The sequence below is a fragment of the Bemisia tabaci genome, chromosome 9 (genome assembly GCF_918797505.1).
Source record: "Bemisia tabaci chromosome 9, PGI_BMITA_v3".
Lineage (NCBI taxonomy): Eukaryota > Metazoa > Arthropoda > Insecta > Hemiptera > Aleyrodidae > Bemisia > Bemisia tabaci.
This window is the reverse complement of record NC_092801.1, coordinates 9058816-9073982: the sequence shown is the minus strand read 5'-3', so window position 1 is coordinate 9073982 and position 15167 is coordinate 9058816. Positions and strand designations below refer to the sequence as shown.

General features: G+C 39.6%; 1 protein-coding gene across 2 annotated transcripts; it reads left to right on the top strand.

Moving 5' to 3' along the window:
• The first annotated feature begins 1742 nt into the window (after positions 1-1742).
• Positions 1743-14110, top strand: LOC109035767 (uncharacterized). 2 transcript variants are annotated; one of them, XM_019049514.2, is made up of 4 exons: positions 1743-1883; positions 5653-5827; positions 10114-10331; positions 12666-14110. In XM_019049514.2, exons 1-4 carry the CDS (start codon positions 1758-1760, stop codon positions 12717-12719), a joined length of 573 nt encoding a protein of 190 aa, XP_018905059.2. In that variant the 5' UTR covers positions 1743-1757; the 3' UTR covers positions 12720-14110. The 2 variants fall into 2 exon arrangements, with proteins under 2 accessions (XP_018905059.2, XP_072160163.1); XM_072304062.1 differs by having other exon boundaries at positions 1743-1889.
• Positions 14111-15167: the final 1057 nt, after the last annotated feature.

Below are 15167 nucleotides of genomic sequence, written 5' to 3'. Positions count from 1 at the left end.
CGCAAAGTAGTGAAGTTTTGCAGTTTTCTCGAAAAATTGCTCACTTTCGGTCCTAAATTAGATTGTTCATGTATGAGCACAAGCGACTACCACTCTCTCCTTTAAATATGTTGTAATGGGTGTACGAAAGATTAACATATTCGAATATGAAAGTGGTAGTCGCTTGTGCTCATACATAAACAATCTAATTTAGGACCGAAAATGAGCAATTATTCGAGAAAACTGCAAAACTTCACTACTTTGCGCTGGTAAATCAGGCAAAAACCTTTCAAAAACACCTCAAATAAGGGCAAGTTCTCACAGGTTAGATGATTAAGAGTCTTGACCATACATGACATTATTCTAAGCTGTTTCAATTTTCGACCGCAAAGTTAGGACCAAAATACCCTCCTTAATGGGACACATCCTTTGCACAAAATAATTTTTAGGGGGAGGATTCAGGGAAGTTTTTGAGAGTCAACATGGAGTAGTTTTCTCATTTGAAAAACAAATTATGACTAGAAGTCTTCAACGCCGCAATGTGTTTTTGCGAAATACTCAGTTCAATGAGTCTCATTTGATTTAAGCGGAATAGCTTTGCAAGTAACCTTGGGAACATTTCCACTAGATGAACAATGCGTGTCTACCGATGTTGGCTCCTAAAAGCATGGAATGATGATTCATATACATTTGCTGAACCCATATCCACCTGATTCTCATGAATATCTTTTGATGTGAAGCTCATACTAAGTTTTGTGATGGAACATGCTATGATTCACGAGGAATGATTCTAACTATTAGCAGAAAGTTCCGCATAAAAGTAGATCACTTCCAGGGTACCAGTGACGATAACTTATCAGAATCGATGGGGTATAAGCATGACACCATGAGTGATATTTCCATCTCTCAATTAAGTTCAGACATGCCTAGTTTACAAATTGTACAAAACGGAAATGAATTCTGCGCGCCATGTGATAATGTGGCTCGAGAATGAATGTATGCAACGATTCTGTTGCAAAGTTTAACTGAAGTTAAATTAAGAATCAGTTTAACTGCTTTTGGCAATTTGGAACAACAATATCATGGCCAATTTAGAAACGACGTATTTACTTTTAATGTCCATGTGCACATGATTGCTTTTACGAATGAGCCCGGAATTGTAGTTCTTAATTGCAAAATGTATAGTCGTCAATGGACCGAGTTCATCAGAAAGGAACCAATCCACATTAAGTTGGAACTGAGAAAAGAGGTTTGAAGCTTTATTCCTGCATAAGGCCCAATGTAAAAAATAAACTTTAAACCCTCCTTCCACGAATTATTTTCTGTTTTTCGACTTTCAGTTTTTGGCAGGAGAAAATATACGGCTATTAGAACTCAAAAACGTTCCTAACTGAATTTTTTCAAGAATGTGGGTTGGCTCCTTTCTAATAAACTCGGTCCAAATGTACCCATAGATACATTTTAATGCTAAATTTGGCTGGCTGAGCTGCATAGAACATGGTAATTGATTTTAAAAAAAATCGAGAAAAAAATGTCTCATCTCCGTGTAGTTTGAAATATTACTTTTTAAATTTATTTTTGGCTTTTTTATTTCTTTGTAGCTCGATTTTTTTAAATCAATTACCATGTTCTGTACTCATAGACTTGGCACTCGGGTGATGAAACAGGGAAAATATAGGATACCAGGAAGTCTATCCTTCCGTTTCAGAACGAGTAAAAAAAAAATCAGGGTCAAAACTGGAAAACAACCTACGTCATAGATTCCTACCCAGCTTTTGATGAAGCAGACATATATATTTGCAGCACCAGGTGAGATTTTGAGTTACATCCTAAAGTTATCTATTTACAATGTGGGTGCTGAAGGGAACGTGGCTTTCGCGTTTGCGGTACTGGTTGTGCTCCAGGTCAGTGTAAGCAAATTGGCAACATTGCCTTTTCTACATTTAAACCTATATAAATGTATCGATTCTTGGAGGGACCGGCTGCTCCGAAAAGAATCGATACATCGTCTTTCCTCCATTTAAACCTATGAGAACTTATCGATTCGTGGAGGGGTCAGGTGAAGAGATGACAAGAATCGAATATTTAGCACGGGGTTTAAAGGAGAAAAACCGGTTTTGCCAAATTGCTGGATCCACCTACGAAGTTTCACGTCACAATCTTTAAATTTGTTTTCTTTGTTACTCATACAATGAACATGCAGCAAATTTCAGCTAGAGCAAAGAGGAAAGTTTGATTTTACAAAAACTGGCTCAAAAATCACGATTAGTGGATCGGGAAAGTCTGGAATACACTCCTAACTTCACCAGCTGCGAGAAAAATATGCGTTTTTTAATGCTCCCCACTTTAAAAACGATACTACGGCACAGATGAACATTTTGTAGGAGTCCTTCCATCCAGCTCTTGCGCACTAAGGTGCCAGCGGGCTGATTGTTTAAACTGTAGACAAAGCTATAGACAAAGAAGACACCAGAGGTATGGAGGGATCCTATTGGTGGATGTGGGTTGTTGCAATGGACAAAGGAGGTAGGTAATAGACTAATTAACAGCAGCCTGCGAGAGACGCTATAGTTTGTCCATCATTTTCTTCCTTAGTCTATAGGGGCCACCCCGTTTCAACCAATAACATCGCTCCATACTCCCTAATGTCTTCTTCGTCTAACGCTTCGTCCACCGATTTCAACAAACAGCCCACGGGCAATTTTCATTATGTACAATGCCAACCCGCCGAAACACACGTGTCTAGACAAGATTTTATTGACCGGCGTGTTAATATTTGCATTTGCCATGCATTGATAAAGACCGTATCGACGGCGCGGCGTAAGTCCACAATCACATATCTCGTTTGCAGTGTCTGAAAATCTCCGCCTCCGTGTAATTTTTTTAAAGGAGAACAAATTGACATCATTCCTTCAGGTTTATGCAGAATTTCCTTCGCACAGAGAAAAAAAAATCACGGCAGTTTCAAAGAATTACCGTTAAGTAGTTTTCTATTTAAAAAATACAGTATGACAGGAAGTCTGCAATGTTGCGAATGAAGAAACACAAATGGTTTTGCACTTTAACTACGCACTCTCTTGTAGAGTCCCTTTATACCCAGAGTTACGACAACTCACTTTTGGTTGGGCTGAAAGTGGCCAAAAGAAAATCCAATCCTATTGGTTCTCGCTCATGGAGCCACAAACGAGTGCACCAAGATGGCGGTGACTCGAATGTGAACAAAAATAATGAAAATATTACCTAATTGTGGTTTATCAAGAGTAAATCGTTATTTTCATCGATCCAAAATTAAAATAGATTAAGAAATTATTCACAAACCAATCTCATTTTCTTTTTAATTGAGCAATTTGTATGTATGTTGTTGTTTTTGTGTGACAGACATCGCAGGATTCCTGATCCTTATCCCTCAATATCGTTCGTTTGGGTGCACTCGTTTGTGTCTCCATGGCCAGTCAAGGCCGGCTGCCAGTCAGCTGATAATCGAGTTGTCTTAACTCTGGGTACAAAGGGACTCTACACTCTCGCTATGACGAATCGGCAAGGGACCGGGCGATGGCGATCCCCTCGCAAAAGAGAGATTTTCGTTTTGATGAGTGTCGTTATAGCGAGAAAATCGTTCAAGGGACTGGGCGATTATTTCGCAAAAGAGAGATTTTCATTTTAATGATAGTGTCGTTATAGCGAGAGAATACCGTATATTGATATCTTCCATACAATCTAAATGTCGGGGCGAGGCCCCTTTTTCGTTCTGTGAACTAGCAGTTAGTTCTTTTGGGTTTGAAAAACCCTGACTTTTCGTATCGTTTTCATAGCATTTTTTCTTGTATGATTTTTTCTCGCACCGCGTCAAGGACGGCGCATGCGGCACGTGTTGGGCCACGTGCGGTCCACGAAAGTTGCATAAGCGGTTATGCAACGGAACTTTCCATCGATTCTCGGCACGTGCGCCTCCACGTGTCGGCCACCTTCGTTACATAAGTGCGTTATGTAACGGAATTTTCCATCATCTCAGCGGTTATGCAACCACTCTTATATATACTCGGCCACATCAGTTGGTCATCGCCACTCTGCCACTCTCAGTCCCTTGGACTACACGGCACTCTGCCACGCTCTGTCTCATAGACTTCACGCTAGTACTTACTGTCTCCCTGCAGTTTTGCTACACTCTCTCTCTCTCTCGAGCACGCCTGATTGGATGCTCATCTCTCTCTCTCTCTCCCCCTCGAGCACGCCTGATTGGATGCTCATCTCTCTCACTCTCTCTCCCTCGAACACGCCAATTGTGGATGTTCATCTCTCTCTCTCTCTGACTCACTAGAGCACGCCAAATGTGGATGCTCTCCTCTTGCTCTCTCTCACTCTAGAGCACGCCAAATGTGGATGCTCTCCTCTCGTTCTCTCTCTTTTTGAGCACGCCAAATGTGGATGCTCCCTTTTCTTTCTCTCTCCTTTTGAGCACGCCAAATGTGGATGCTCCCTTTTCTTTCTCTCTCTTTTTGAGCACGCCAAATGTGGATGCTCCCTTTTCTTTCTCTCTCTTGTTGAGCACGCCAAATGTGGATGCTCTCTTCTCTCTCTTGCACGTTTGAGTACACCAGATACTCCCATTCTCTCTCTCTTTTCTCCCGGGCGCTCGCTGATGAAACCCGCACCGACTGTCTTATGACGTCATCGCGACTCTGAGAGCGCCCACAATCCCTTCGGTAGATTGGCCTGGTCCTCCGAGTTCTCTCTCTGGCTGGGGCCGCGACACTAAAATATCCGGGGCTAATTTTCCCCTCCAACCCTCTTTTGGATGTGGGAATAGCTAAATTGCAAAAATGCAACACTGTATTCTCTTAACAATTCTCAGTTCCAAAGTATTCCATTTAGCATCCCTGGTAAAGTCTTCAACCACTGTCTTTTTTAATACCATGGCCTGGTTCAAGGGAGTATAGGAATTTAAAGAGGAAACTCGGTTTTTCTTCATTAGCACGGTTATGCAATTTGAGCCACTAAGGAGACAAATAAGGAGACAAACTAGTTGCATCATACTCTGGTGTCTCAGTTCAACACTATTGCATCAAACACATCAGAGATTCCAGTTCTCCTTCGATCCAGCGTCTATGCAATTTGAGTCACTCAGGAGTTATAATATTTGTATTACGCAGTGGAGTTAAACTAGTTTTTTACTATTGTAAAATGTACATTTGAAACATGTTGGACATTTGTTTTAACGATTCAATTCGTCGTTTCCCGCACGAAAGAACGTAACTCCATTCCAAGGTTGCCAAATTGACTCAAACAATTAATTTATTTCACAAAAATTCACGCAAGCAATTTGTATCCAAAATATTTCTACTTTTTGCTTGGAATCTAGAGAATAATTAGGGAAATTTTCAGTTAGAAATGCTCAAGATTCTCTTGATAAATAGGCAATTTGCGAGGGGAAATTTGGCAACATTGAAATGGAGTTACGTTCTTTCGCCCGGGAGACGACGAATTGTTGTATCAGCAATCCGTTTTTTTCCGTGCGCGTACTGCTTGTCGCTTGAGGCGCGAAGCACTGGAGGGTATAGACCGCAAAGAGGTCAGGGGCCGTAGCCCCCTAGTTAACTATAGCTCAACATTACGAGAACGGTTTTTTAGACCAAATATTCGGAATAATCCTGTCCAAATTTTATCTTTTAACAGTGCGGCAGTCCCATTCAAGGTGTTAACGTAAATACGCCTGAGCAAGAACTCAAGTCTATCGAAAGCACTGCGACCTCCATTGAAACCACCCTCGATAAAAATTTGGAACGTGCAACGCCGAATGAAAATGCGGCACTCACTAAAATTCAAGCAATGACAAGCTCCTATTCCCATCGTGAGTGTAGTGGTGAATATTCTAAAAGAGCAAAATACAAAAGGAGGAAAAAAGGAAAGCCGTATTTATTTTCAATGAGTAAAAAGGGATATTTTATGGGAAAAAATGTTTCTACATGAACCTCAATACCAACCTAGGCTCTGTTTTCCTGAAAATGTTCCTTACCGCCCTTTTGAATTACTTTGCCCGATTCCGTGATATTTTTTCCAGCACATCAGTCAATAATATTTGCTCAAGTCATTCTATATTTAATGCTCATGGATGAGATATACAGGAGTTTCAATCACTACACAAGTTGTTAAGTATGTAAAATTTAAAAATTTTAAATATTTACGAAAATTTAAAAACTTTTAAAAGAAACTTCGAAAATTGAAAACGTTTCTGTAAGTGAGTGATTTTAAAGTTTGTTTCAAAAGTTTTTAAATTTTCGAAAATTTTTAAATTGTTTAAATTTTACATGCTTACGGATACCTGAATTTTTCATTTGAATATGAGAACGCAATTAAAGGAAATAACATGACAATGAGTTCTTTTCTTTTTAGATAATTGTTCATTTACTTCCCTGGTAAAAATTGGCAGTAGAATCTGTGTTCCAAAATATCATAGACATAAAGCTGGCTGTAAGATTTTCAATAGCTTCTAAAGCCGGTTGCACAATTTCTTAAAGCCTTTTATAGCCGATGGCGATTAAGCGACAGCTAGACGATAAATTTTATGCCAAACGTTATTACTAAATACGGATACTAGGACTTACTGAGTTTTTGGACTACCGCTCTCTTTTTGTGCCGTAGTATCTTGATTTATTTTGCGAGGAAAGCTCCGTACCCTTGAAGGATGCCTGTCATTCTTAATATGTTGGAGGGCCTTCAATTTCTTATGATAGTGCCCAATCGGAAATTTGACCTTGGGCAGATCGGAATAATATTGTGGCAACCTTAGCGAGATTGTGAGCATATTTCAACAGTAAGGTTGGCCTGAGAATCTTGGTACAATATACCATCAATACTGGATATATAACCTTAGTATTTTAATATTGCACCAATATTAGCAACATTAGAAATCCAACGTCAGGTGGTGCTCGGTGATTCCAAGATTGTCACAATGTTGTCACAATATTGGTTATACAATATTGGTAAACTAATACTGTCGTAGAGTTATGTTTTCAATATTGCAGTAATATGTTAGTTTTAACATTGGCACATTATTAAAAAAAATACTGAACATAGGCTTCTGCTTATAATATTGACACAATATTGACACAATATTAGGAAAACAAAATTGCTAAAATAATATCGAGACGATGTTATCTCTGTGATACTGCGGTATTGTTATTATGTTAACATTCAATTAACGTTAGAACAACAAACATAACAGGCTTCTGTTCGTAATATTGTCATAATATTGACACAATATTGGATATCTAAAACTGCTGAATTGATATTATGCTAACATTATTTTTACAACATTGTGGTAATATTCGCACTTTAACATTGTCACAAGATTAAGAAAATAAACATTTTAGGCTTCTGTTTCTAATATTGTCATAAGATTAACACAATATTGTGCGCGGCGAGCACAATTCGACCGCGTTTGCTATTTCCGCCACCAGGGCGCGCTCGCCGCGGATCTGCCGTTGCGGTCCCTTTAAGGGCAAATTAAAGGGCAAAAACTGCGACCTTTCGCTTTTTGACGTAATAGGCACATGATCCATAGGCGTCTAACCCATCTTACCGATATTCTTAGGCCAAGGGCTCAAATGGAGCTTTTTGGCAACGGTCCGCGCGCGGCCGCCCCGTCAATGGGGCTGGTTCTCGTTTCGCCTGGGCAGTGCCCGTTACAAGTGGGATCCAAGTTGAATACTTCAGCCAGTGCAAGCAGCCAAGAAAGTAGCTGACTTAGGAAGGTTCCTCGGCACTCCAATGTTCCGTATGCCTACATTAGGCATTGCGACGCTAGAAATTTCTTCCGCGAGGACGGCAGGTAATACGGCGTTCTATCGCCTACCTTGCCTCAGAGGTAAGATTGGAAATCCAAGCTTGTCTCAGAGGTAAAATAAATATCCTGCCAATACTATGGCAATATTTTAACATCAAGTCTATGGCAACATCATGATCACAATATCCGCTGAACAAGCTTGGAGCAATATTATTAACATAACGTTGTCACAATATTGAATATCCAAGTTTGTCTCGGAAGTAAAATAATGTCCCACCAATATTGTGGCAATATTGTCAGGATAGGCTTGGAGCAGTCTTACAAACCTAACCTTGGCACAATCTTTGGGCTCAAGCTTGTCCCAGAGGTAAAATAAATGTCCTGCTAACATTGTGGGAACATTAGCAAGATAAGCTTGGCAACTCTATTCAAATGTGAAAAAATGTCATACTAAGCTTGTACCAAGGTCAAATTTCCGATTGGGTGTGCACTGGCGCGAAATAGTTGCTTCAGACGCCGTGGCACGCTGCGGCGCGGCGGGCGAGCAGAGAGCGCGAAACGCGCATTGGCGCCTACAAACCTAACAGGGATACTTCACGCATTGCGCAATGCGTGGAGTATCCCTGTTAGGTTTGTAGGCGCCAATGTGTCGCCGCTCCGCTCCGCTTTAATATTTATCTCGCGGAGTCAGCGTTTTTCAACTCATGATTTTGAAATGTTTGCACACTCTATATGGATTGCTCTGATTTTAATTGATGAAAAAAAAATATGATTTAAAGGAAAATATAATGTGCGTTTTGTAAATATCAAGGTAGTTCCGTATCAAACTTAATGATTTCCAAAGCACACGAATTTCTACACAACTTCTTATAGCCTTTTATAGCCAATGGCGATAAAGTGTACAGCCCGGCGATAGGAACTACTAGGGGGCTACGCCCCCTGGCCGCTACGCGGCCCAACCCCCTGAAGGCGCTCCGCGCCATCAATGGGCCGCTTCGCGGCCCTATTTTTACCCTCCTATCGATGTTAAATTTATTTTTCCCCCAAAAAATTACGATATGAGGTATACTTTACTTTTAGAATGAAATAATTTTTGGTTTTGATGAATAAAGAAACACAAATTTTTTTTTGAAGTCTAAAAGACGCGTTTTGGAATGACTGCTTGATGAAATATTGCAGTAAAACAACGAACATTGATAATCAGGTAATAATTAAGATCATCGGGAGACGGGGATCGAACCCACACTTTGAGCAATGTTGACGCTTCCGACGTCTATGACGACTCGGCCACCGCTCGTCATGGGGAAAATAATGCGAATCTTGTGTAGATAAGTGTAGAGCTGATGCGCAGGCTACACAGCTACTGCGCAACCTCCTCGACCACTGCGCATCCTCCCGCGCATAGCGGTAGCAGTCTCGGAGCATTCTGAAAATTCACTCACTTTTATAACGTGATTGTAAAAAAACCTGGGTCCTATTTCCAAAATCTGAATAGAGCGGGCTCATCTAGGGCCAATTACCCGTCGATTACCGCAAAAAACTTGGAAATCGGCCCGGTAGAACGCTCAAACGAACTATGACAAAAAATATAAATTTACATTGTTTAAATGGGAGAATTCGCAACTTTACCATTTAATATAAAAAAACCTGGGCCATATTTTGAAAATCTGAAAAGAGTTGGCTTATCTAGAGACAAATGCCAGTCGATAGCCGCAAAAATCATGAAAATCGGCCCGGTAGAACGCTGGAACTAAGCGTTACCAGTTTCGCAAAATTAGGAGGTCTCGGAGCTTATAGTATAGATAGCTCGACTGTATACTTTTTTTATAGCTTCGTAAGGCCCGGCTATATGATTTGCTCCGCTTTCTACAGCCAGCTATTTGATTTTCAATAGCCTTCTTCAGTCGGCTATAAGAACTCCTATGGTATTTTGAAACGCAGCTCCTATCGCCAATTTTTACCAGGGTTTGTGAGAAGCAGAGGCATGTCAAATCGTCGTTCTTTTGGCGTAATGACGTATCTTAATTTCTACATGAGCCTTGTGATACATATAAATCCATGCTTTCTAGGGCTCATGCGGAAGTCGGGATACGCCCTTCCGTCAGAGAATACGAATACTATGCTATACTATGCTAATACGAATGCTATCAAGTAAAGACCTGGAGATAAAGTTATGCTGAATGTAGGCCCTTGAGATATTTCATCATTTTCTCCCTTAGTCTATAAGAACCAACTATTTCAACCAATGGGATCTCCCCATACTTCCTAAGTCTTCTTTGTCTATCGCCTTGTCTATCAATTTCAACACTCAGCCCACTGCTCCGATTCAATTTCGTGCTTCCCTCTTTTAGCAAGCAACGCTTGGAGGAATTACGAGGTAATGTTGAGCTCTGAGATAGAGTGGACTCAACACAAGCTCCGCGCCAGTCTCTGCAACCAGTACTATCAGTTCAAGAAGTTCATTGCTGAAAGGCCTCCTGTTGATGCTACTCTTAGAGAGTGGATAAATTCCGCCGAGTACAAGTCGAAAACAGTCTTCCCTCATTTAGAGGCAGAAATCATCGCTCCGGTAAGTGATTGGCAACACCATTTTCGAATGCTTCACCAGCGGGCTGATTGTTGAAATTGATAGACAAAGCGATAGACAAAGAAGACAGAGGCAGTATCCAGCGATCAAATTTATTGAAATGGTTGGTTCCTACTGACTAATGGTGGAAATGATGAACTAACTATACTTCCTTGATAAGGGAAGATGCCTTATGAACCATCAGGCGTCGCCGCAGATTACCTCTAATAAAATACGAATTTATACTGGGAATGAATATTTTTCTTCAAATTTTTCAGAAAATTTTGTTCGGACCTTGATATGAAATATCTGAAAATTCCAAGGAGACAACGCAGAACTTTCCTCAAAAACAAACGTTTTATCCAGGGAAATTTTGCAACTCTCGAATGCTCGTACGACGTTCTTTCTTAGCAGGCAGTGTAGGGTCTCATGTGGTTGCCGATATAGTTAGTCTCTTCCTTGTCCATTGCAATCGCCAGCTTCCACCAATAAGATCCCTCCATCTCTCTTTTGTCTTCTTTGTCTATAGCGTTGTCTACCAATTTCAACAATCAGCCCATGGGAGGTTTTACTATAAGCCCGTACTGAAAACATATTCCTCAAAATCAAGTCTAATTACACAAAAAGCGCGATACTCACTGAAAAAAAAATCACGGTGTATTTACTAAAAAAGGGTGAAATTAAGAAGAATTCAGGGTTCTATTTGATCCCAGTTTTTTCTTGGTAAAATTACCATTTATGGAATTGGTAATTTTACCGAGAAATTTCGGTAAAATTATTGAACTTTTTCGGTAATTTTACTGGACCTTAGTAAAAACGCCAATATTTACTATCGACTGTGGTAGAATTACCGAGATAAAATGGCAAAAATACCGGAAATTGATTATCAATAAAAGTGGTATTCTTACCTGAAAAAAACAGAAAAAATACCGGTTTTTAGGTAGGCTTATCAATCTTGGTAAAATTACCAATAATTAGTAAAAAAAGTGAGGTGGTAAAGGTACCAACGAACCTTGGTAAAAACGCCGAGAATTTTTTTTTCAGTGTGCAGGCCGAATTTGGCCCCAGAATATAGATGACTATAGTGCGAAACCCCGTGCCTCCATTACGGTGTTTTAAAATGCTCCTTTTTTATTTTTTTGGAGAAGAACAGTCAAACGTTTTAGCTTAATTTATACAGAGTGATCTGTCAGTAGAAAAAAAATGTAGGCAAAAATTTTTAAGAAATTTATATTACGTAGACTTGTTTTTCAAAGAAAAAATGAAGTATGGCAGGAAGTCTGCAGCAGCGCAAACGGAGATACATGGTTTCGCTCATCAGCCATCGGTATAGATTTTTATTCTTTGGTACCGAACGCTGCCTTTATTACTCTCAAAAACAGCGGGTCGAAATTTCAAATCATTATTGGCTTTTATAAAAATGTTTTTGGACTTCAGCGTATTTGGACCGCGTTTAGCAGAAAGGAATCAAGCCACATCAGCCATCGCCGAATTTAACTGGGCAATTTAATATTTTACATGAAAACGGTTGTGCGGATTTTTGTGCAAATTTCAATGAATTTTCAACATAGCACAGAGGTAATTCCTCACAATATTCAAAGGAATCCGCACAAACGATATCTTGTAAAAAATCAAATTGCCCGGTTAAATTTGGCAATAGCTGATGTGGCTTGGTTCCTTTCTGCTTAACGCGGTCTATTTAACATCCATAATAGCTTCAATCAATCAGCTGTCACATGCTTCGTCATGAAGCTAAGACTTTTTCGGTAAAAGGACGTATAAGGCCTCCAGTGCTGCTAACATTGTGCGGCTTGGTTCTTCATCTAAGCTAACCTATTTCAAACCTCTCGGACGATTTTTTAGATACGCTTTGGAGTTTCCTCACTATTGCGTGAAAGTAAGTTGGATGTGAATTAATTTCATTCGCTACTACACTGGAAAAAAAAACACATTGGATCTAGAGTCCAGACTCTTGAAAACATCGACAAGAAAACGGACTCTTGATTCAATCAGATTTAAGCTTAAATCAAAAGGAAATCCGCTCAAATTAAGAGGCTTGGTTCTTGATTTAAGCTTAAATCTGATTGAATCAAGAATCCGTTTTCTTGTCAATGTTTTCAAGAGTCTGGACTCTAGATCCAATGTGTTTTTTTCCCCAGTGTAATGCTTCGAAAAATTGCACAATCTTAGCAGCATTAGCATTGCCTCACATGCCATTTCACCTAGATACCCCTCTCAATAATTCAATCTGCAACAGAAAGAAAAAACACTGTAACTTTTAAGATTCTATTGCACATTCTTTGAACAATGTTAATATTTTTCCTTGTTTTTAATTAGTTGCTGAAAAACAAACATAACAGGCAAACCGTCTTTTACCAGTCCCGGAGTTAGAAACTAAATCTATCGCTGAGAAAAAACGATTCTTTACACGACGCGTTCGAGAGCTAACCCACGCAAATGATCAAAAAATGGAGGCTTTCGAGAAAGGGGCGAAATCAGTTTTGGATGCCTTGTACAATGCAGTTTTGACTTCGAGCGGAATGGACAGAGACCTGAAGGGTGATTTATCTAGGCCCTACAGCATCGAAGAAAAAGCGGACGTGATCCAACTTGGCCTCAACATCGGCGATGATTTGAACTGCCCCAGACCTAAAATTTGAACCGTTTTATCTGCTCTTCTGCCGCGATAGCGAAGAGAGCCGTAAGTGCAAAATTTTCGAAATCGAGTCATCTTCAAAATTCGTCTAAACTCTTTTAGATGAAATTACTGAGACAGCTAAAACAGCAAAATTCATCCTAATTTAATGAAAACGAGACGTATGTAAAGCCGTAAGTGCACAAAAAATGACACAGTTTTTTTTTCAAGACAGCCGTAGATGCATGAGAGCCAATGAAAACAGTGCTTTCCAGTAAAGTGCCGCCCTCTTCTGCCAATTTCTAACCTGAAAATGTGTTTGTTGTGCGTCCAAAACGCAACCACGAAAGCATGCAGAAGATAGCACTTACGGCTGTCTTGCCTAACAATAACCTAGCATGAAAATGAAAAATACCCTTTTTATGTAATGGAAATAAAATCAGTCGATTTTTAATCATCCATACGATTTCTAGGAGTCTTCCGGACGATTAGTGGCAATTTGACAAAGAACGGAGGCTTCTTTCAATAAAATGATCTTGTCAGAAGCTTCTGAGCCCGTTTTCTCAAAACTTCATTTTTGCACTTACGGCTCTCTTCGCTATCACGGCAGTCTTTCATTCCCATTTAGAACCGCTGTTGAGTACCCGCCGTTTTCTAGGTAAAAGGATGTACTTCCGCTCCAAAGTTGTGAAGTTGACTGAATCAATTCAATTTTTCCGGCAATACGACTGCTAGATCCGTACACAATTCCGCAAAAAAAGGAAAGAAAAACAAATTTATCTTACCAAAATTCTTTAAATATCCTAATGTTTGCTTACTTCCGCTATAGATTCTCCTTACTAGACGGTGTGATATTACCCATTACCTTTCGTTTTTTTCATAAGCATGTGAGTTTTCTAAATCCAATGGTATGTAATCACAGTTTAAAATTTAAATTTTGCAAATAGAGGAAAGAAAAATAAATGTATTTTAGCAAAATTTTTTTTAAAATATCCCAATGTTTGCTTATTCCGCTATGAATTCTCGGTAACAGACGGCGTGATATCAACCATTACCTGTCCTTTTTAAATACGCATGTGATTTTTTCTGAATCAAATGGTATGTAATCACAGTTTAAAGTATAAAAAATATACACATCATCATATTATCAATATCGAATATTTGTCTCCTACTACCTTATTTGAACAAATTTATTCTTTCATGGCCGAGCTTCAAAACTACGCATCTTCACTGCAAAGTTACAGAGGATTACAGGAGAAAAAGTTGATAGAAAAGTTTTTAACTTTAGCTTTTCTGCTCCAATTCTCATCTCGTATAATACATGCTGGAATACAGGAATGTTACTTCTTTTGAGATGAAGAGAGGGAGAAAAAACAAGTTGATGTATACGATATAACGGATTTTAACAGAAATATTTCCTCAAAGTATAAAGATTGAGAGGAATTAAAATCGCGTCGAGGTATAAAATAATATTATTAAATTATACTTGGAACAAGGTGGTAAAATAGTGCTGGGTCTGCACACATTTTCAGGGGAAAACAAGGCCAAAAAAGTTCAAAAATTCCAATTAGGAGCAAAATTGTGAGCTCTAATAAATATTGACACGAGACCCTGGAGGGGGGGGGGGGTGTTCAGTTTTATACTGGTACTCATTAGAGCTCAAAATGTTGACTGTATTCGAAATGTTTTGGCCTCCGCATCAACGGTTGAGCTAATGCATGATGTCATAAAAAAAGAGAAAATACCACCAAATAATTCTAAGTGCAACAAACGGCTGACGCGTCATCGGGGGGTGGAGGGGGGGGGGGGGGGGTTGCCGACGAACAGGGACAGGAATAATTAAAGTATTAAGTGCATAGTGGAATCAAACATTTTCAAAATATTAACGTCGCAAAGTTCAACTTGATATCAGAAAACCATTAGACGAGCACTCAATCTGAACAATGGAATATTCCGATGCAATTCCGAGAGAGACGTTCTCTACCAGTGGCGTGGCGTGCTTTGCGATATATCGATTGATCGGCCATTTAAACCCATGGAAAAATATCGATAAACAGGGTACCCTTAATAATCGAGTATTTACCACAGATTCAAATGGGGAAATATCGATAGATCGCAAATCACGCCACGCCACTGTTCTCCACGCGTCTCTCTTTAGGTAACATAGATATACTGCAGCATTAAGGAAAAACACAGTATGAGCC

Excerpts from the sequence above, each read along its gene's own strand:
- LOC109035767 (XM_072304062.1), top strand. The coding sequence starts at position 1,758 with ATGAAGCAGACATATATATTTGCAGCACCAGGTGAGATTTTGAGTTAC. Across the intron at positions 1,890-5,652 it reads TGGTTGTGCTCCAGGTCAGT|TGCGGCAGTCCCATTCAAGG; the intron begins GTAAGCAAATTG and ends ATCTTTTAACAG. Across the intron at positions 10,332-12,665 it reads AGGCAGAAATCATCGCTCCG|TTGCTGAAAAACAAACATAA; the intron begins GTAAGTGATTGG and ends GTTTTTAATTAG.